The following is a 23,597-nucleotide window of genomic DNA, read 5'->3' on the forward strand; positions in this document are numbered from 1 at the left end:
TTATAATACCCCTAATTTTGTAGGCTTCTGAAGACAGCAAATTAATTAGTTATTAGTTAAAACTGATAAAACAAAATAAAAATACATTTGCAACTGACTGGAAATTCTGCAATATATACCAAGTCGCTGAAAATTACAGCCAAGATTAAATCATAAAATTACTTTCATTTCTGTGGGACATTCATGGTACAGTATAATGCACTGGGTTAAATTAGTTAAAACATTCCTCTGAGATAGTCACGTATTTTTAAAGAAACACTATATGACCATATTTTGGTCTGCACTCACTGACCAGGTATAGAATCGTAGGTCTTTTGGGTATCTACGAAGATAGAATTTACATGTTCACTTTCATGTATCATCTGCAAGATGATGTGTAAGAGAAAATCTTGGGCATTACACCCGCACAGCTTGCAGTTATGGAAAGTAAGACAGAGGAACTTTGGGAATTACAGCATTCTCATGGGTAAGAGCATATAGCATGGTCTACAAGATGTGAAAGACAATGTTTAAATTCATGCCACACATACGATTCCTATCTCTCTCATACATTTATGTACAAGTAAATGTCAATAGCAGATGTGTTCAATTCTCCAGCTTGTCTTTGCTTCAGTGTTAAAAGTTACAGACATAACAGAAGTTGCTTATGCAACAGAAAGATGGAAAAGTTTTCCTTTCCCTACGGCATCGAACTTGTCTTACCTTAGCGATACGGATGATCTCTGGGATGTTGAGATAGGCCTGGACAGGTGGCAAGCCCTTGCCCACCATGTACGATTCGTCCGCCTTCTGCCGGTGCATGTGCATCTTGTCCTGCTCTGAGTATATGGCCACAGATCGAATGCCAAGTTCAGTACATGCCCGGAAAACTCTTATTGCTATTTCGCCTGGAATTACAAAATAAGTTAATATGAGTAAGCTGTAGATACACGCAAACTGTTTTTCTACTGAGGTGCCATTTTGTTACAATAAAGCAAAAAAAAAAAAAAAATAAGTTTCTGAAGTTTATTGTGCACTGAGGACCTAATCAGCAAAGTTCTGTAACTACACATTACTCAAACTAGCAGACATCATTCCAAAAGTGGAAGAACATAATGCCATACCACAGCAGCACAGTTTGGTGGTGGTGGCGGCAGTGGTGGGGAGGAGGGATATAGGGGTAGTGGTGTGGAGTCGAGACAGACAGAGACAGACAGAGAGAGAGACACAGGCAGGGGGGGAGAGAGAGAGAGGGGGGAGGGGGAGGGGGGAGGGGGGAGGGGGCGAGAGAGAGAGAGGGGGGAGGGGGGGAGGGGGCGAGAGAGAGAGGGGGGAGGGGGGAGGGGGCGAGAGAGAGAGGGGGGAGGGGGGGAGGGGGGTGAGAGAGAGAGGGGGGGGAGGGGGCGAGAGAGAGAGAGGGGGGGAGGGGGAGGGGGCGAGAGAGAGAGAGAGGGGGGGGTAGGGGGGAGGGGGGGGGCGAGAGAGAGAGAGGGGAGGGGGTAGGGGGCGAGAGAGAGAGAGGGGGGAGGGGGTAGGGGGCGAGAGAGAGAGAGGGGGGAGGGGGGAGGGGGCGAGAGAGAGAGAGGGGGTGGGGGGGGAGTGAGAGAGAGGGGGTGGGGGGGGAGTGAGAGAGAGGGGGGTGGGGGGGGAGTGAGAGAGAGGGGGGGTGGGGGGGGAGTGAGAGAGAGGGGGGGTGGGTGGGGGGGGGAGAGAGAGGGGGGGGGGTGGGGGGGGAGTGAGAGAGGGGGTGGGGTGGAGTGAGAGAGGGGGTGGGGTGGGGAGTGAGAGAGGGGGTGTGGGGGTGTGTGAGAAAGGGGGTGGGGGTGTGTGAGAAAGGGGGTGGGGGTGTGTGAGAAAGGGGGTGGGGGGGGAGTGAGAGAGGGGGGTGGGGGGGGGAGTGAGAGAGGGGGGTTGGGGGGGGAGTGAGAGAGGGGGGTTGGGGGCGGGAGTGAGAGAGGGGGGTTGGGGGCGGGAGTGAGAGAGGGGGGTGGGGGGGGGAGTGAGAGAGGGGGGTGGGGGGGGGGAGTGAGAGAGGGGGGGTGGGGGGGGAGTGAGAGAGAGGGGGGTGGGGGGGGGAGTGAGAGAGGGGGGGTGGGGGGGGAGTGAGAGAGGGGGGTGGGGGGGAGTGAGAGAGGGGGGGTGGGGGGGAGTGAGAGAGGGGGGTGGGGGGGGAGTGAGAGAGGGGGGTGGGGGGGAGTGAGAGAGGGGGGTGGGGGGAGTGAGAGAGGGGGGGTGGGGGGGAGTGAGAGAGGGGGGTGGGGGAGTGAGGGAGGGGGTGGGGGAGTGAGGGAGGGGGGGGGGAGTGAGGGAGGGGGGGGAGTGAGAGAGGGGGGAGTGAGAGGGGGGGAGTGAGAGAGGGGGGGAGTGAGAGAGGGGGGGAGTGAGAGAGGGGGGGAGTGAGAGAGGGGGGGAGAGAGAGAGGGGGGGAGAGAGAGAGGGGGGGAGAGAGAGAGGGGGGGAGAGAGAGAGGGGGGAGAGAGAGAGGGGGGGAGAGAGAGAGAGGGGGGGGGAGAGAGAGAGGGGGGGAGAGAGAGAGAGGGGGGGGGGAGAGAGAGGGGGGGAGAGAGAGAGGGGGGGAGAGAGAGAGGGGGGGAGAGAGAGAGGGGGGGAGAGAGAGAGGGGGGAGAGAGAGGGGGGGGAGAGAGAGGGGGGGAGGGAGAGAGGGGGGGGGAGAGAGAGAGGGGGGGAGAGAGAGAGGGGGGGAGAGAGAGAGGGGGGGAGAGAGAGGGGGGGGAGAGAGAGGGGGGGGGGGAGAGAGAGAAATGAGCTGCGTAATTGTGGAAACTAAGTTGTGTGTAGATATAGTACCTCTGTTTGCACACATGACGCTCCGAATGGGCCTGTACTCCACGTGTGAGGAGTAGAGGCGTGTGGCAATGTTCCAGTGTGCACATTGCCGCTGCTGTGGGTGAAACAGGATCTTCCGTGACAGGCAGACTCCCAACATTGTGCTGCAACAACAACACAACATTACACTTTACTTCACATACAAGGATGGCTTAAGATGTGTTGGACCTCATTCAGCACCTCATACTTTTAAGCTTTTTACATTATTTTTTATCTCTCTACAACATCTTTAGTCAACACCTTACAAAATTTGATTTCAATATTTTAAGGGTGGACTTGAAGACGACGTTTGGGGAACTGAATTAAACTGAGGTAGACTGGAGAGAGAATAGGCTAGTTTGCAATATGTTAAAAAAATAGAAAATAAAAAAATCAGTAAACAGATATAGATATCCGTGGCATTAAGTAAGACTTTAGAATAAGAAGTTGTCTCTCCATATTTATTTAAACTGTTTATACAACATGCAATACAAACAAATATGGGATAAAAATTAGCTGTAGTCAGATTCACTGTATTCAATTTGATGGCAATTTAATAATCATAATGGGTTCTGGGAGAAAATTATGTATAATTATGTTACAAATTTTGCCACAAACTGAAAAACACAAACAAGACCAAAATAATGGTGGTAGACAAACAAAGCAGACACATAAGGGCAAAAATTAAGGAAGTACAATTCTGATGGAAGTAGATTTTGCTCCTCAAGAAGCATGCTCTACAATAACAGGTGTTAAATACAATAGATATTAAAAAAGCTTTCAAAATAATGAGTAGGCCTAATTTATTAACAAACCGACACCTTACAACTGAAACAACAAAATACATTCATTAGGACATTTACTTGGAGCATTTTGAGTCAACTGAGGAGTGGGATACAACTTGTCGGCTTTGACCAACGACATCATATTGTAGTTATAGACATTAGCTGCTTATTTTTGAGCCACAGATAAATCGTTTACCTTCTGTGGCAAAACATCATAAACTGAAGTAAAAATGAATGAATGTGTTATTGAGAGAGAGAGATATTGCGTATGATTTTTGTTGCCTGGGGTAATTTAAATCATGTGTGTACAGATTTTGAATTGTACTTTTGTCTGATACTACGTCGTTCCAATTGTTGTTTCCTCTACGGCTGATCCATGTCCCATACTATGTAGATCAACTGAAGACTAGGATACTATTACTAACCAAAGAAAAAAAGGTGACATACATAACAATGGCATCTTTTACCACAGTTTAACTGCAAAGGGTTGTATCCTATTATTCAGTTGACCTATATAGATAGGTCAATTGAAATACGGGATACAAATTTTACACGTCTCTTTTTCTACTTCCTATTCTTCAGTTCATACTAGTACTTTCTAAGGTGAAAAAACCAACATATGTAAAACTAGTATCCTGTACTTCAGTTGGTAGTAGGTCAGCTGGATACATGTCAACTGAGGTGCTTCAGGCCCATGTTAACGTATGTCTTTTCTGCTAGCTCTAGTATTGTATCCTTCAGGTGACCTATGATCTGTTTTCTCAGTGCTACATTTCTTTGTTTCTCAACAGCCGTCTATGTTTTTGCAATGCATTAAATGTGGTAATTTGTGACGTCATGTTTCAAAGCTGACGTGTTGTATCCGATTGTTCAGTATTCCCAGCAGTTTAAACTATAGGTGACAAGGGTGTAATCAGAAAATATGAGCGTATAGAGGAGAGTCGCACGAACATTTGGACTAAAAGAAAATCCATTGAATGACGGCTACAGGAAATAATCGAGAAAATACTGGTTAACATAATACAGAGAACAACTTCTAAATTAATTGGACACATTCGCCATAACAGCTCCGTAAATATTTCTTGGAAGGAAAAATCGTGGGGATAAAAAAAGGAATCAAGACGCAGGCCATCCATATTACAAAGTGTTTACCCGTGGAATGAACTAGACCAACAACAACAACAATCGCCATATGCTAAAGAAGAGGCATAACAGATGACTTTTAAAAATCAAGGTGTTGACTTTAGTGTCTGATGGTTTAAGCATTAACAGACGCTGTGCATTTCAATAATGAATCATCTGACCTACACAGTGTAGACACAAACTACCAGCTACCATTGAAATATACACCCATTCACACTGCAAGGAAAAATGCATATTTCGGCTATCAAATAGTTCTGTGTCCTATCCCCAAACAGAAAATTGCTAATCCGATATTTTTTTCTCCCGCCGATCCGACATCAGGTGACCACCGTATGACATCAGAATTAAAAACAAATTTAAGTGCTTATTATGGGTGAGAAAGTCCTATACAACTGCCAAAACGCCCAATTACGGCTGATGAACGAAACAAGTTTCTTTACAGTCCGATATACAAATACTTAATAACACACAAACATTTCGTTCTAAACAATACCCAATGGTAGAGTGAAAATATTTAAAGCAGTTAATTGTGTTCACTTACCGTATTGTGATACTTCTTCCTTTGGACTGATGCATAGTCAGAAGTTAGACTGACCAGGTATATCGGTTCTATGTCTTTAAAACTGTGGTCAAGCGTTACTATAGTCAAACTTTATTTGGGTAATTGACAGATTTCAAGTAACTCCCTGCAGATCTGTCTTCATTAAACTGATGCAACCATACCTTTCTTTTAAGTATCTTATTAAGGAGAACGCTTTTCTCCAGGAGATACCAATACAGAAAACCACCATCATAGCCACTCATTGCACTCCACAGCGCAACAGTTACTGTAACCAACGTTGGGGTTTGGTGAAAGAGGGGTTTGTTGAGTGTATCGACAGTGAGTTATTGTGTATAGACCTCTCTGCCCATTATATGGATTCTTAGGGATTCTGCTATACTCCGATCATAAGAATAAACCTCATCTAAACATTACTCTACGTATTCCTCAGCGTGTGCTGGAAGATCATTGGATTTATTTTCACGTGGAGCGGGTGTCAAACCGTCTCGAGTACAGTCAAGTACGATAATGAGGATAGTTTTTATGCTGTGGTTACCGGTACATCGATCCAGCGATAATACGGTACAACAACTATACCGGAGCATTTAACTTGGAAAGCTACGTGGTCCAACAAACCTGAAGTGATGTGAACAGCTGTAGTGAAGACGTGAAAAGAAACGAGCAGAGAACAATATAACCTTGAATGTTGTTTAATTTTTGAACAGAAGGAAATAATGGTAGAACTCAGGCATACGCTTCTTAGGTGATCTGATGGAAAACTTAACATGCTCTCTATCTTATCTTAGCGTTGCTGCCTCTGGATCACGGGGTCCCGGGTTTGATTCCCGGTCGGGTTTGATTCTCCATCATCACCACCACCACCACCACCACCACCACCACCACCGGGTTTGATTCCCGGTCGGGTTCGATTCACCATCACCAATCTTAGTTAACACAGCTTTGTTATTAAAAACATGAGGTATGAAAATTCCTGCCTTTAACAAGGGTAATTTTTCTGCACCATTGCACAATGTAATTAAATACTGAAGTCACTTAAGTTATTTACTGTCAGTCGTCTGGTAATCTCTGAACTACTTCCATATGAGACTCCGAGGAATACAGTACTGCTACGTTGATAATGAGGCGATCAGAAACAGAATCTCAAGCCACCATAAAGTACACATTTCTTCCTCTTTAAATACTTTGTTCTGCATTTCGCCATCGTTCGGCAGTGACGTGTCACAACGTTCCAGCACGATTGGCAGCTTGAATGTTATTTCTCGCGACAAATGTCTTAACTTGGCTCCAGATAAATCCTCTTGGGTTCAGATTGCAGTGTTAAGATGACAACTGTAAAAATATGGCATCTCTTCGGCGCCTCGAAAATTGTTTCCCATGTTTCTACGAAGCTTCTCACGCCGTCTCGTGAGAGACCACATCTGTCCTACACACAAATAGGCATTTTCAAATAAAGAGTATTTGATTTATCATTTTTCTCCAAAAAATGTAATTGTTTAATGTTTTCTTAACTTCAAAAATCTTTTACATAATACTGATAATTAATTGCGTGTACTTGCAATGAAAACCCGAAATTCGCGTGTGATACGTAATTAGAAACTAAAAGACGTGCATTAGTCTTGAAAAAGATTGAGTATGAGTTAATTATGATATATTTTATGAAGTTCAAATTTAAATGATTTGTGTGTTGAAACCTAACAGAAGAAAAAGTCAACAGGTTTCGAATGGCCGCCCGCCAGCTTACTCAAATACTAATCGACGACACTACCTATTACGCCGGGGACATTATCTACACGCTACTATCAATTACATTAATAAGGTAGTGTTTCTCGAAAAACGCCACAGCTGATTTTTCTCAGTAATGTTGTGAAAACATTGAGAATAACTTTTCTCTAGCCATCAATGGTGTTCCGCGCGGCGTCATCCATTTTCGCGGTACGCACGAACAGCGAGGCATTCAGAGCGCAAGTAGCGCTTACAGAGACAGTGACTGCACACGATTTTCGAAACAAAAATTAAGCTAAAGCGTGATTACGAAAAACGTTGATGGCTGTTAATACATCTGAACGTCTTAAAGTTTCATTTTCAGTGAGCCAGTAATAAGATAGCTAATAGGTAAGTTGGACCTACTTCCGAGAGCGGAACAGCAGTGTACGAGAGCTACGGCTGCTGGCCAATCATCGATTTTTGCATGTTTACCTCGGGTTTATTTTTATGATAAAGTATAGACACAGTCTAATATATACAGTCGTGACACACTCGCTCATTTTTGTTATACACCGCGACAACAGAGCCCCAAGCGGTGGAGAAGCTACGTTGCTGAATACGGTATTCAGTAAATGTAAACAGTATCATTTATATTCACTTTTAACATGGTTTTTACGAAAGGCAGCATATGTAGTGCAATCAGTTGCAGTAATAATAGGAAGAAGACACCACATTTGTCATTCTTCAGGTTTCCTAAGGACGCTTAGAGGTATGAAACATCACAGTCTAATTTGCTTGTGCACGTATAAAAACAGAGGCAATAATTGTGAATGTGTTAGCTTCTCATGCATTAAATATATTGCGACGTGATGTAGAAAAAGTGACATTTATTTCGCTTCTGACTGATGCATCTAACCACAAAGACATTAAGGTCTTTACTCTTCTCGTCAGATAGTTTGATTGATTACAAACCTGGTGTAAAAGTAACATTATTACAATTAAAATCGTTGCCTGGGGAAACATCTACTATTGTGAGCGGCTATTTAACAGACTGCCTCAGAAAAAACTGCCTAGAAGAAAAAGTCGTTGGACTGTGTGCTGATAACACTAATTGCAATTTTGGAGGTGCTGAAAGAAAAGGTCAGAATGATGTTTTTACTAAACTACAAGTGGAAATCAGTCATAGACTGAGAGGGGTTGGTTGTGCTGCTCATATACTGTTCGAGCACCTATTGATATTTTGCCTGTAGATATAGAAATGGTAGTTTCCAAAATATTTCTGTATTTAAAATCATACACTGTTAGAGTTGAAACTCTGAAGGACTTTTGCAGCTTTGTTGAAACAGATTTTGCAATGATTTTGGGCTATGCTCAAACGAGATGGTTGGTACTGTTGCCTGCTGTTGAGCGAGCCATCAAAATGTTTAACCACTAAAATCATACTTCCAATCTGAAAAAAGTGTCCATTGTTAATTCAAAACTTCTTTCAAAAACCTTTGTCTGAAGTATGGCTATACTTTGTTCACAGTTGGGCATCATCATTTCATGAAGCAGTTAAAGTTGAAGGACAGTCACTATATTTGAAGTGGCTGATTGTATTAGTAAGTCGAAACCTACATTGCAGTCCAAAATTGAAGGCCAGTTCCTTCGCTCAAGAGTTAAAACAATTCTTGAAACTCTTGAAACAGAGGCACGTCTGCTTACAGCAGAGGTAAAGAGTTTTCATGGTGCTGTATTACTTTTCTAAGAAACTGCTCGATCCTACTTAAAAAAGTCGACTGAAAAAAGTTTCTCGAACTTTGACTGTTACAATTGGGTTACCTTGAATCAAATACCTGGATAGGAAGACATTGAAAGAACTACTTCTCTAGTTAGCGAAACTGTGCCGTATGTTCAGATTGCAGAAAATGTGATGCATGATGAGTATGTCAGTGTCAAACAGTTTGTAATCACTGAAATCATTGAATGGACTGCTGACAACACTGTTCCAGGTCAAAGATGGGTTGAGATGATTCCTCATTTCAGCCAAAATCATGTGCCATTCTCAAATGTACTCTAGCTAGTGGAGTTTCTTTTCTGCCTTCCTGGCACTAATGCTGCAACTGAAAGGCTATTTTCCCACATGAACCGTGATGACTGGGTGTTGTGTGATGTCCTTAGGTTAGTTAGGTTTAAGTAGTTCTAAGTTCTAGGGGACTAATGACCATAGATGTTGAGTCCCATAGTGCTCAGAGCCATTTTTTGAACCCACATGAACAAAATATGGACAAGTGACAAAACACAGTTGGCTGTAGAAACCATGAAAGCCATGTTGATAAGTACAATAAATTATGATGAAACTAGTGTCGAGTTTTTTCATATGTTGTTGAAAATTCACAGTACTGATAAATACAGTTGCCCTGATCGCACTCATTCATCTTAAAAGGTATTAATAAAATGTAAATGTGCTTTTCTTTGTAACGAATTTGATATTTTGTATTATTACATTTAATTGAAACCTCCTTCTCATATAATACACAAATAAATAAATATAGCCCATTTTGCTATTAGACATGAAAGGGAAGCAGTGGTTGGGAAGGGAGTGAGACAGGGTTCTAGTCTCTCCTCGATGTTATCCAATCTGTATATTGAGCAAGCTCTGAAGGAAACAAAAGAAAAATTCATAGTAGGTATTAAAATCCATGGAGAAGAAATAAAAACTTTGAGGTTCTGCCGTCTGTCAGAGACGGCAAAGGACGTGGAAGAGCAGTTGAACGAAATGGATAGTGTCTTGAAAGGAGGATATAAGATGAACATCAACAAAAGCAAAACGTTTCTGAAGAAGAGAAATTTGTTAACATCGAGTATAGATTTAAGTGTCAGGAAGTCGTTTCTGAAAGTATTTGTATGGAGTGTAGCCATGTATGGAAGTGAAACATGGACGTTAAATAGTTTGGACAAGAAGAGAATAGAAGCTTTTGAAATGTGGTGCTACAGAAGAGTGCTGAAGATTAGCTGGCTAAATCACATAACTAATGAAGTATTGAATAGGATTGGGGAGAACAGAAGTTTGTGGCACAACTTGACTAGAAGAAGGGATCGGTTGGTAGGACATGTTCTGAGGCATCAAGGGATCACCAATTTAATATTGGAGGGCAGCGTGGAGGGTAAAAATCTTATAGGGAGACCAAGAGATGAACACACTAAGCAGATTCAGAAGGATGTAGGTTGCGGTAGGTACTGGGAGATGAAGCTTGCACAGGATAGAGTAGCATAAAGAGCTGCATCAAACCAGTCTCAGGACTGAAGACCACAACAACAGCCCATTTTGAAAAATTTTTAAAGTGTCCCAGATTTGGGCCTAGGAAATATGTTAATGTCCCGAATTTGAGTCTAGAAAATATGGTCACCTTACATTAGAGCGCTCTTTATTTACGATTTTTTTCTAAACTGTATTGAATTACTGAATTTGTTTTTCTTTTTTAGGAGCAAGAAATGGTTAATAAATAGAAGACAGGGCCTGCTGCAAAGAGATGTCGTTTATATGCACAATAACGAAGTTTTATTTTTAGTCAAACCAGCTCATGAGCGCGGAAAAGAAGAAATTGGTATGGAATGTAGTTCCTATGTTATTTGACGTGCCGAATAAGTCACAACTAGTTATGATGAAGGGAAGATTGCCATACAAACGTGAAAGTGTTACTGCAAAAACAAAACTGTCTCATGACACAGAAAAAACAGTTACCACAAGTGTTCCCACACGAGAGACACACACAAAATCGCAGACATCTTTTGAAGATAAAAAGCTTTGATTACGTGAAATTATTCGCGCGTTGGAAAATCGCGTGAAATGTAAAAACATGCAAATCATTAGACTTCGTACAAAATTACTAATTGACAACGAAAGTGCTCATCTTAAGAATAAACTGCAATCACATCATCACAGGACACAAATACAAAAGGACAAGCTCATTTTAAAATGTATTGGTTCCTAGTACCGCACTTGAAAAAAGATGCTCTCGATTTATTGATAGGCCAAAACAGTATAGCACTGCATGGAAAACATGGTGCGAGATGGGAAGATGAAACTAAATTATTTGCACTTAATTTGTTGTATTATAGTACGCAGGCATACAGTTTATCATCTCACTGTTTTAGCCTCCCATCAGTACGTATCTTACAAAGGTATGTGGAAGATATACAATTAAATTGTGGGATAAATAACAACATATTTCATCTATTAAAGCAGAAAGTGCAGCAGTTACCAGAAACTGATATGATTGTTATTTTGTCTATGGATGAGATGTCACTAAAGGAAAATTTGGTGTATGACAGTTCTAGGGATCGTGTTACTGGATTTGAAGACATGGGTTTCATACGTACATCTGTGGTTGCCAATACTGCATTAGTTATAATGATTAACGGTATCTTCTCAAATTTTAAACAGTCATTAGTATATTATTTCTCCAAAGGACCAGTAGGAGCCACCCATCTGAGGCGCATATTTTTTGAAGTTGTCAAAAAGCTCACAGAGATTGGTTTGGTTGTAAAAACATGTGTGACTGACCAAGGTTCGAATTTTGTGGAGTGGAGGCACAGACTGCGTATCACACCAGTTAATCCACGCTTAGTAAGCGAAGGGAGTAAGATCTACTTTTTTTTATGACACCCCACACTTGATAAAAAGCATATGTAATAAGTTATTTAGGTATAACATTATCCACAGAACCGATGAAGGATGGATTGGCACTGCTTCATGGAAGGACATTTGTCAGTTGTACTCAAGTGGTTGTGAAAGTACAAGTTGGCCCCCAAGCTCACTAAAAGAGCTCTCCAAATGCCAGCATTTTCAAAAATGAAGGTAAGCACTGCAGAGCATGTGTTGAGTCATACAGTAGCAGCAGGCATTGAGACATTTGTTACTTGTGGCACCATATCATCATTTACTACTACTACTGCAGATTTTTGCCAAAAAGTAAACGATATTTTTGACATTTACTGCATATAGTGTTAAAGGGCCTTTATCCTTAAGGGACTGCATTACAAGTGCCTCAAGACATTTGGAAATGTTAAAGACACTGAAGCCTTGGATACAGTCATGGAAATGTGTAGATGTTGATGAGAAAGATTTTTCATCTAGGGTTAAGTGTGTTAAGGGACTTCTGGGTAACATAAGCGCTTTGAACATGTTTGTTGATGACGTTTTGGTTGGAACCAAGTTACGAGGGTCAGTCAAAAAGTAATGCCTCCTATTTTTTTTCTACGTTTAATTGTCAGGAAATTTAAATGCAATTACATAGGTTGAAAACCACAACATTGAGGATCATTTTGTCATTTTTCAATGTAATCTCCGCCCATCTCTACAGTTTTGGTCCATCTTTGAACAAGGGCATGTATCCCAGCACGGTAAAAATCACAGCTCTGCTTCCTAAGCCATTGACGCACGGATGTTTTGACGGCCTCCTCATCTTCAAAATGAATCCCACGATGAGCTTCTTTTAGTGGCCCGAACAGATGGAAGTCTGATGGTGCCTGGTCAGGGCTGTATGGGGGATGAGGCAAAACTTCCCATCCAATTTTGACAATCTCGTCAGAGATGTGACGACTGGTGTGTGGTCTTGCATTGTCATGCAAAAGAAGAACATCTGCCATTGATTTTGTTGGGCGAACTCGCTGAAGACGTGCTTTAAGGGTTGTGACATATTGAACAGAATTTATTGTGCATCCCTGCTCCAAAAAATCAACCAGAATCACACCCTCTGAATCCCAGAAAACTGTTGTCATAACTTTCCCTGCCGATCGCACAGTTTTGAATTTTTTCTTCCTCGGCGAGCTTGTGTGACGCCACTCCATTGACTGCCTCTTTGATTCGGGTTCAAAAAAATGCACCCATGTTTCGTCCCCGGTCACAATTTTTTTCAGAAACTCATCTCCCTCCAAACGGAAGCGCTGCAAGTGTTGGGAGGCTATTGTTTTCCTTGCCTCTTTATTCTGATCGGTTAACATTCTTGGAACCCACCGTGCACAAACTTTTGAGTACCCCAATTGTTTAATAATCGTGATCACACTGCCTTTACTAAGAGAAATAATGCGACACACTTCATCTGCAGTCACCCGACGGTCACCACGAATGATGTCATCAACTTGCTGAATGTTGTGTGGAGTCACTGCACTCACCGGCCTGCCGCTCCGCTTTTCGTCAGTCAACGGTGTTTGCCCTTCAGCTTCCTTACAACGACGAACCCATCGTCTAACAGTGCTGACATCCACTGTCACAACACCATACACCTTCTTCAGTCTTTCATGAATGCGTATGGGCGTTTCACCTTCTGCATTCAAGAATTCAATCACACAACGCTGTCTCAAACGAACATCGATGTCGGCCATCTTACAAACTTCTGCTGTGCTGCCACCTGTTGACACAGAAAGTTACTACTGCAGTGGATTGCAGAAGAAGGTTGGAGGAATGGCGCCAAATTCCAATTTTTCACTTAACTTAATTTTTTTAAGTAGAAAAAAAATGGGAGGCATTACTTTTTGACCGACCCTCGTATATTTATTAACACGCAAAATTAATCAAGATCGACTGGAAAACGTTTTCTCAGTGATAAGGCATAAAGGTGGTTTTTGTAGCAACCCATCGCCACGTCATTTTTGTGCTGCATACAATAATTGTGCTTTAAGCAAATCAATGGACACACCCAAATTACTTGTTTCACCACTGTTGGACATCAGTGACACGAGTTCAGTGATCAGACTACCAAACGTGGAAGTCCGAACAGACCTCGGAGAGGCAAACAGCATGAGATACGTGTTTGGTTATGTATCAAAGACACTGCTTACAATTCACGACTGTTACAAATGTACGACAGTACTTTTCGATGGCAGCCAAGAGTTAGATGCAAATGACAAAAGTTTGTCATTTTAAAAAGTTATGAAGGCAACTTTGGAAGCCTATTTATTTGTACAGAAGATGTCAAAGAATTTTTAACTCATTGTGAGACTAGGATGACTTCTACTTTTGATGAATATGCTCACATAAGTAATTGTGGCGCTGTCTTTGTGAACATGTTGATTTTCCACCTGGGTGCTGTGCTGAAACCAAGTTGCTGTTAATAAGACTGTTTGTAAAAGTGAGGCTCTTTCACATTATTAAATTCAGGAATCAAGACAGTCAGTAAGAGCAAGAGAAGAAATAGAAAAGTGATGAAGCTAGCTCATTTGGGTTGCTAAAGTGTTGGGACTGAATTATTCGTTTAATTTTATTTTCGTTACATTATCAATGGGATATAATAAAGTTTTAAAACAGTCATCCTTTTTATTGAGATAACCTGATACCACAAAGAATAAGATGGAAATTGTATTTTTGGAAGCAGGCTTCCTGCAAAGCAGAACGTAATGAAAAGTGATGTGTGGCTTCATTTTTACAGAAGGAAGAGCATCTATATACTTCATATGTAGGTTATACAGTGTGTACTCTCTTACTTTCAGTGGAATAAGTGCGAGTGTATGCCACTTCTTAATTATATCTTCAAGAATATGTTGAAGCTTATGGCACTTCATTGAATTGTTCGTTCGTGCTCTGTTTACTTACATTTCACGATCATTTATGTCTCTCGCTGTTCTCCTAACACTTCATAGCATTTCAGCACCTCAACACCAAATTAAAACGTTCCACTTCAATTTGTTTGCACTTATAGCGATCCCAGCTTCCTCAACCAAATTAAAACGTTGCATTAGGAGGTGTCTGCTTCGTGCAAAAGGTCTTGAGTTCATATTGACGACAACAAGTAATTCATTACAGACGTTTATTTACAAACAGAACTGAGACTCAACAACTGACTCTCCGAGCTAACCGCACTGCATATCCGAACTGGCAACTGACAACTCCTAGGTGTATTAATATCTTTCCAAACAATTAGAGTCTTTGACAATGTTTTGTTTACAATACGATAGCAATTCACGACTTAAAACTAAATTAGACATTACAGAATTTTAGTACAGATTAAAGTAAGTAAAAGGATCAGTTCATATAAATTCTTACAAGCATAATTTCCAAATAGATTTTATAACATTTTTCTACCAGCTTCTGGATAACCTTCACCAGATTTGTACCGATGTTTCCAGAAATATCTTGACATTTGATTCTGGATATTTCTTGAGTGATTTAGAACAACTATTTATATGTAAAATGATTTAAATCGTGTTTCAAAACGTAAATAAATCTTTTTAGCAATATTTCTTGATACAAATCGTCTTTCGAAATTAGGTTATGAAACAGTTTTCACAAGTTTTCGTATTTTTGCGATCATAATATAGAATTTCTCCATAGAAAGTTCCAGAAGTGTGCATTAAAAGTTCATTTACAGACTTTCTCTTTAGCTGGTGAGTTTTTAAAAGTATCTTGTCCATATTATACGAAATAATTTAGCTCAAAACTGATAATTTATACAATTAATCAGAGCTACAGCAAACAGTGAGTCTTTCTTTTACAAAATGAAATATAATTACAAAATTGAATGAAAATAGGTTACTAACACTAATATATATTTACATTAATTCTATTTTTGTTCTTTCTGCGCAAAATGTCCTAATATTGACACAGTACAATATTTAAACATCACCAAAGTTTCCCTTTACATTTTGCATATCTGTATCGACATCCCCTAAAAGTCTACAGTATCGAATACTTCAATATGTCCCAATATGTCCTGTAATGTTACAACTTGTGACGCAAAAATACTATTTTGTAAATTACGTACAAAACGAATTAAAAACAAACATTTTTACGTCGCATCTGCCGTCGGAGGAAGCCGAGCTTACTGGCCGCTAGGGTCCAACTGTCAAATGGTAAAAACTTTCACAGCAGTGTGTGTCGCGACTGTACATATTAGACTGTGGTATAGATCCCTGTGTCACGTGCCTTTGTGTGGCCTTTGACTTTGTAAACCGCGGGGAACAAATTAAAAATAGTATTTATGTACCTTAATAACGTTCCAAAGTAAATATTATTTTACTGCGCAAATATACGGCGTGAATCACCTAAAGTTTGCAACTCAAATACTGTGGAAATGTAAAGTGCTATTGACGTGCAGTTTTAGCATAATGCATTTGCAGTCAGCGGCTCGTATTGTTAGCCAATCACCAGATTGTAATAATACTTAGTGTGTTTTGTGCAAACATAAAATATTTAAATAGACCGATGCCTATTAACGGTAACAAACTAAACGTAGGGTAAATTAGAATGTCAGTGGTGTTTATCGCAGGATTCTAGTGCGAGTTGTATCTTATTTGGGAAAGTTTCCACGCCGACATTTGTTTGTGTCATTCAAACTGCATAGTTAGGTACGATGTTGTTACAGGATAATTATTTAATACATGAAATAAAATAGTCATAACTTCTGAACGGTTTGCGTTAGAGCGTCCTAACTGCACGGTTGGCCGCGAAACATGATGGGAATTACACTCTGGCCTAAAAAAAATTGCTAAACCAAGAAGAAATGCAGTTGATAAACGGGTATCCATTGGGCAAATATAATATACTAGAACTGACATGTGATTACATTTTCACGGAATTTGGGTGCATAGATCCTGAGAAATCAGCACCCAGAACAACCACCTCTGGCCGTAATTACGGCCTTGATACGCCTGGGCATTGAGAAACAGAGCTTATATGGCGTGTACAGGTACAGCTACCCATGTAGTTTTAAACAATACCACAGTTCATCAGAAGTAGGCTACTGGCGTATTGTGACGAGCCAATTGCTCGGCCACCATTGACCAGACGTTGTCAATTGGTGAGAGATCTGGAGAATGTGCTGGCCAGGCCAGCAGGTGAACATTTTCTGTATCCAGAAAAGCCAGTACAGAACCTGCAACATGCGGTCGTGCATTATCCTACTGAAATGTAGGGTTCGCAGGAATAGAATGAAAGGTACAAGCACGGGTCATAACACATCTGAAATGTAACGTCCACTGTTCAAAGTGCCGTCAATGCGAACAAGAGGTGGCCGAGACGTGTAACCAATGGCACCCCATACCATCACGCCGGGTGATACGCCAGTATGGCGATGACGAATCCACGCTTCCAATGCGCGTTCACCGCGATGTCGCCAAACTCGGATGCGACCATCACGATGCTGTAAACAGAACCTGGATTCATCCGAAAAAAAAAGGCTTTTCGCCATTCGTGCACCCAGGTTCGTCGTTGAGTACACCATCGCAGGCGCTCCTGTCTGTGATGCAGCGTCAAGGGTAACCGCAGCCACGGTCTCCGATAGTCCATGCTGCTGCAAACGACGTCGAACTGTTCGTGCAGATGGTTGTTGTCTTGCAAACGTCCCCATTTGTTGACTCAGGGATCGAGATGTGGCTGCACGATCCGTGTTACAGCCATACGGATAAGACGCCTGTCATCTCGACTGCTAGTGATACGAGGGCGTTGGGATCCAGCACGGCGTTCCGTATTACTCTCCTGAACCCACCGATTACATATTCTGCTAACAGTCTTTGGATCTCGACCAACGCGAGCAGCAATGTCGCGATACGATAAACCGCAATCGCGATAGTCTACAATCCGACCCTTGTCAAAGCCGACGGGTTGTGCCCCATTCTTCAGTAAAAAGAATGATCGTATCGCATTAATTGGCCGGGATATCCCCTTTTTCGGCCGCCGTATTGCAAGTCTTTTTAGTTGACGCTATGTCGGAGACTTGAGTGTCAATGATGATGAAAATGATGGACACACACAACATCCGGGAATCGAACTCGGTAACGCTACCGCTGCGCTACGGAGGCGGACCACGTTTCAGTAATCCCCAGGTATTATTGTTCAACTACAAATGTGGGAACTTTTCAAAATACGAAATCTTGTAGACGATTCGCACTAGAATTCGGCAACAAACACAACTGACATTCTGATTTATCCTACTTTTAGCTTGTTGATGTCAACAGGCATTTTTCCATTTGACAAGTGTAATTTTGCACGAACATACGCTTTTTAAGTATTGTTTCAATCTGTTGATTTGCTAATAATACGAGCCCGTGACTACCAATCCATTGTGTGAAAAGCGCACATCAATAGCACTTTAAATTACAGCAATATTTGAGATTCAAGTTTCAGATGATTCACCCTGTATAATCCAACAGACACTAATGACATACGACGTTGGACGGCATTGGGGCCCATATTCGCTCTATATCGGATCGGGAGAAATACGGATCCAAGGCAGGTATAGCCGGTATATTGCGGATTCTGGAATGTGTCATCTGTATGAACAGGTTGATGATTCCATCTGCTCTCCCCATTTCTTCTTGGTTCTAAGATTTTAAACATTAAAATCTTAGAACCAGATGTTGCACCATGACATGAGTGGAAATATACACTAGTGGGATAAATTTGTACTAACTTTTACTCACACTAACAGTTGTCAGATTTTATAACCATTCTTGCTATACGACTGTTCCCTTTGGTACGAGGGCATTCCAGGAAACGATATTTAGGCAAGCTACATTAACAACGCGCGTGGTAAGCACACAGTCCGTGACGATAATATTGTGGCGAAAGTCTGTAAAGATGCATGGCTTATCAGATTGGAAAAAATACATAAACAAAATTCTTTTGCCAGTTTATAAAATGTGAAACAAGGTTTAATGAAATAAAAATACAGCGAATATATTCTTGAAACATTTGAAAATACACGCAACTCGCACTATCCCGTTATTTCTAGTGCTAAAAAATTGCACAGTCCTAATACTTTTAAGGAGTGTGCGAGGTGCGATAAATAGGCCACAGTCCACAATAAGGCAAACCCCTCCCCATTTTAGAAATGGAGTCTAATCTGTCGGAAGGCAGCACCTACGTGGCCAGAAATGGCGTCCTAGTGAGTAAAGGTAGAGAAGCCATCACGTAACATCAAATCGTAAGCAGTGCAAAACCCATGTTCCGATACGGAAACATAACGGCAACAGAGTTCCAAGCGGCCTCGCAGTGAGTACGAGAAAATACGGGGCGAAAACCCGTACTTTAATCGGAAATACGTGATTTATATGACTATATTTTTGATTTGTAGATTATGGGTTAGCCTCTTAGTCTAGAATTAAAGAGCATGTCTGGAAATATAAAGGTTTTTCGTGAGCTTCCAAAGTGATACATTCGAGAAATGTCAATCAAAAACTAACTTCTCGCAGCTGGGTTCTGTCAAGTAAAATTTTGAAAATGACGCTGCGGTTGCCTTTTAACTGTAAAGACATTTATTTGTAAAACACAGCAATGTAATTTCGACCGTGCGGCCATTGTAAAGTGGAAATAATTGCGCCACGTAAGCGTAAAAATCTAAAAATCATCATACATGACATGACACAGAAGCTGGTATCATTATATTGTGTTCCCGATGACGTGTGTGTATTGCAATCTTTGAATATGTTGCTCGTACTCTGCTTTAATTTTGCACCCACCTGTAACATCGCGTGGAGGAAATGAGTCCACATTTGTTTGTGTTTCATTTGAGATAGCAGCTCGTTCGTGGCATTGTGCTCTGTGGGCTTACGTTATTATACATTTGTTCCTGCTTATGAATGCGTGTATGAACTGCTCGATTTAAATGTGCTGCAAGTATATTGTTCATATTTATCTTTATTTCGCAAGCGTTTTTCGTATTTTATTGCATTTAATGGTGAGCTATGTGTTAGAATCTTTTGGCAGAACTGGTATAACTTTACTACATCTTGTCATGGAATGATTATTGCAAGTCAACATCTGCTAACATGGAATACTTCCTTAAACGTGAGAGAGAGGGTACGAAAAACGGATGCGAACTAAAATAAAATACACTCCTGGAAATTGAAATAAGAACACCCTAAATTCATTGTCCCAGGAAGGAGAAACTTTATTGACACATTCCTGGGGTCAGATACATCACATGATCACACTGACAGAACCACAGGCACATAGACACATACAACAGAGCATGCACAATGTCGGCACTAGTGCAGTGTATATCCACCTTACGCAGCAATGCAGGCTGCTATTCTCCCATGGAGACGATCGTAGAGATGCTGGATGTAGTCCTGTGGAACGGCTTGCCATGCCATTTCCACCTGGGGCCTCAGTTGGACCAGCGTTCGTGATGGACGTGCAGACCGCGTGAGACGACGCTTCATCCAGTCCCAAACATGCTCAATGGGGGACATCCGGAGATCTTGCTGGCCAGGGTAGTTGACTTACACCTTCTAGAGCACGTTGGGTGGCACGGGATACATGCGGACGTGCATTGTCCTGTTGGAACAGCAAGTTCCCTTGCCGGTCTAGGAATGGTAGAACGATGGGTTCGATGACGGTTTGGATGTACCGTGCACTATTCAGTGTCCCCTCGACGATCACCAGAGGTGTACGGCCAGTGTAGGAGATCGCTCCCCACACCATGATGCCTGGTGTTGGCCCTGTGTGCCTCGGTCGTGTGCAGTCCTGATTGTGGCGCTCACCTGCACGGCGCCAAACACGCATACGACCATCATTGGCACCAAGGCAGAAGCGACTCTCATCGCTGAAGACGACACGTCTCCATTCGTCCCTCCATTCACGCCTGTCGCGACACCACTGGAGGCGGGCTGCACGATGTTGGGGCGTGAGCGGAAGACGGCCTAACGGTGTGCGGGACCGTAGCCCAGCTTCATGGAGACGGTTGCGAATGGTCCTCGCCGATACGCCAGGAGCAACAGTGTCCCTAATTTGCTGGGAAGTGGCGGTGCGGTCCCCTACGGCACTGCGTAGGATCCTACGGTCTTAGCGTGCATCCGTGCGTCGCTGCGGTCCGGTCCCAGGTCGACGGGCACGTGCACCTTCCGCCGACCAGTGGCGACAACATCGATGTACTGTGGAGACCTCACGCCCCACGTGTTGAGCAATTCGGCGGTACGTCCACCCGGCCTCCCGCATGCCCACTATACGCCCTCGCTCAAAGTCCGTCAACTGCACATACGGTTCACGTCCACGCTGTCGCGGCATGCTACCAGTGTTAAAGACTGCGATGGAGCTCCGTATGCCACGGCAAACTAGCTGACACTGACGGCGGCGGTGCACAAATGCTGCGCAGCTAGCGCCATTCGACGGCCAACACCGCGGTTCCTGGTGTGTCCGCTGTGCCGTGCGTGTGATCATTGCTTGTACAGCCCTCTCGCAGTGTCCGGAGCAAGTATGGTGGGTCTGACACACCGGTGTCAATGTGTTCTTTTTTCCATTTCCAGGAGTGTAGAACAGGAACAATGTACTTACAACACATTTAGATGTAGCAGTTCCCACACGGATTTTAAGTTAGTAACAGTGTCATCACAATACTATGTAAGAAAACCAGCATCTGTTTCATACGAAACAAAAACAAATATATAATTATGTACTCCTCTTATTATTATGGATTTGAGCAAAAGTCATGCAGATTACGAACAACATATTCACAACGTAATTCATAGAATACAATGCTATAATAGCAGATATGACAGACAAATCCACCCTTAAGAAATTGCATTTATAAACTTGCAGCGCTCTAAGTGACCTGGCAGCGAACCAAGCTCATGTTACATCATCCCTGTGGGAACCATTTAGTGTTATCCATTGTCGCAGCTTGTCCACGTTTCCCGGAAGAGGAGGAACACACACACTGCTTTCAATGGAACATTATACGTGGACTACGAATGTTAGACTGCCCGATTTGTTCAATTGCTGCGTCAGACAGCTGGCAGACGCTTATCCGACGAGGTTGACAGTTTTGGTGAAACCGTTTTGTCAGTTAATAAGAGTTTGTCTTTGAGCTGATGGCTTGCTATACTCAATCTTGAATTGTCTCTGATCTGTAATACCGGTGGAGGATGTGGATTCATGAAACCATAAACAGCAGTGCTCACACACTGCACCGTTAAACGACTCCATGATGACGACTGGAATAACTCGTGTAAGCCGCCTAGCGGAAACGTCGGGAACTAACAGTGTTAGGCGGGAATAAAACTAAGATATACTGCAAACAGTGCTGTATCAAACGTTTCTGTAAGTAATTTACCATTTTCATAACCAAAGGTTACATTTGTATAATTTGTAAACACCGTATACTTCGTAAAATCTAAAATGCTTACGTTTATCCCCAACTACTCCATATTCAGCTTCTAACTGTAATATTGTATTGCAGTGTGAAACACACGTATCATGCCCGATAACGAGTAGATTATGACAGAAGTCTAAATTTTTAATTTCGCTTGACAATTAAGTGAGATATTTAAAATCGAATTCTTGTTGCCCCTGGATGCCATTAGATAGGCAACTCGCAACTGGTTTTGGGTTCCGTGATGGTCGAATGGCCAGTTGCATCCAGTTCTATGGTAACAACGTGCTATTTTTACCAATGTCGGTATTTGGTATTTAATTTAGGGCTGTATAGGCCTGGGCTGAAACGGAGTCAAACGCTGTTTAATCGTCCTATTTGGAGAGTATCGGCCGTTTATCGCCGCTTCCTTTCCGGTTGCGCTTATCTTCTGAATTGCCCGTTCGGACGTTTCCACGCAACGCTGCACTGGCGCACAATACACAGGGCTGCAACAATGGTGCCGGTCTTCGGTAGAGAGATTAGCGCGCCATTCACAGCCGGCTGGCGCGTTTCGGCCAAACCGATGAATCCAAAGCCCGCAGCGTGCCAACTGTAGAGATGAAAGCAGCTAGGTCGGTGCGGTGCTGAGCTGATCCGATCGCTATGGTAAAGCGGCCGACAGAAAAGCCTCTATACTAAAGGAACTGCAGGTGTAGAACGCATTCAGCCAGATTAACGGGCAATAACGCGCTTTACAGGGGGAAAAGAACCTATCTCGGGTGCCTGTGAAGGGAAATAGCAAAATGTAGACACCGATATAGATCTGGGGCAACGAAACATAAACTGAACAGTACAAAATGAACACCAGGTCTCCACCGAAAATGGATGCCCAACCGCAGTGTAGTTATACACTACTGGCCATTAAAATTGCTACACCACGAAGATGACGTGCTACAGACGCGAAATTTAACCGACATGAAGTAGATTCTGTGATATGCAAATGATTAGCTTTTCAGAGCATTCACACAAGGTTGGCGCCGGTGGTGACACCTACAACGTGTTGACATAAGGAAAGTTTCCAACCGATTTCTCATACAGTAGTTGACCGGCGTTGCCTGGTGAAACGTTGTTGTGATACCTCGTGTAAGGAGGAGAAATGCGTACAATCCCGTTTCCGACTTTGATAAAGGTCGGATTGTAGCCTATCGCGATTGCTATTTATCGTATCGCGGCATTGCTGCTCGCGTTGGTCGAGATCCAATGACTGTTAGCAGAATATGGAATCGGTGGGTTCAAGAGGGCAATACGGAACGCCGTACTGAATCCCAACGGCCTCTTATCACTAGCAGTCGAGATGACAGGCATCTTATCTGCACGGCTGTAACGGATCGTGCAGACCCGTCACGATCCCTGAGGCAACCGATGGGGACTTTTGCAAAACGACAACCATCTGCACGAACAGCTCGACGACGTTTGCAGCAGCATGGACTATCAAGTCGGAGACCACGGCTGCGGTTACCCTTGACGCTGCATCACAGACAGGAGCCC

At 42.7% G+C, this 23,597-nt stretch overlaps 1 protein-coding gene across 7 annotated transcripts in view; it reads right to left on the minus strand.

The window, feature by feature from the left end:
- Window positions 1–23,597, minus strand: part of LOC126292280 (pyruvate carboxylase, mitochondrial) — a 358,087-nt gene that overhangs the window by 86,823 nt on the left and 247,667 nt on the right. For all 7 annotated transcript variants that reach the window (XM_049986190.1, XM_049986187.1, XM_049986193.1 and 4 more), the window contains 2 exons: window positions 2,788–2,930; window positions 703–887 (listed from right to left, as the gene is read on the minus strand). In XM_049986190.1, coding sequence (XP_049842147.1) covers window positions 703–887; window positions 2,788–2,926 — 324 coding nt within the window. In that variant the 5' untranslated portion in view covers window positions 2,927–2,930. The remainder of the gene's footprint in view (window positions 1–702; window positions 888–2,787; window positions 2,931–23,597) is intronic.

This window comes from Schistocerca gregaria, chromosome 9, assembly GCF_023897955.1.
Source record: "Schistocerca gregaria isolate iqSchGreg1 chromosome 9, iqSchGreg1.2, whole genome shotgun sequence".
Classification (NCBI taxonomy): Eukaryota; Metazoa; Arthropoda; class Insecta; order Orthoptera; family Acrididae; genus Schistocerca; species Schistocerca gregaria.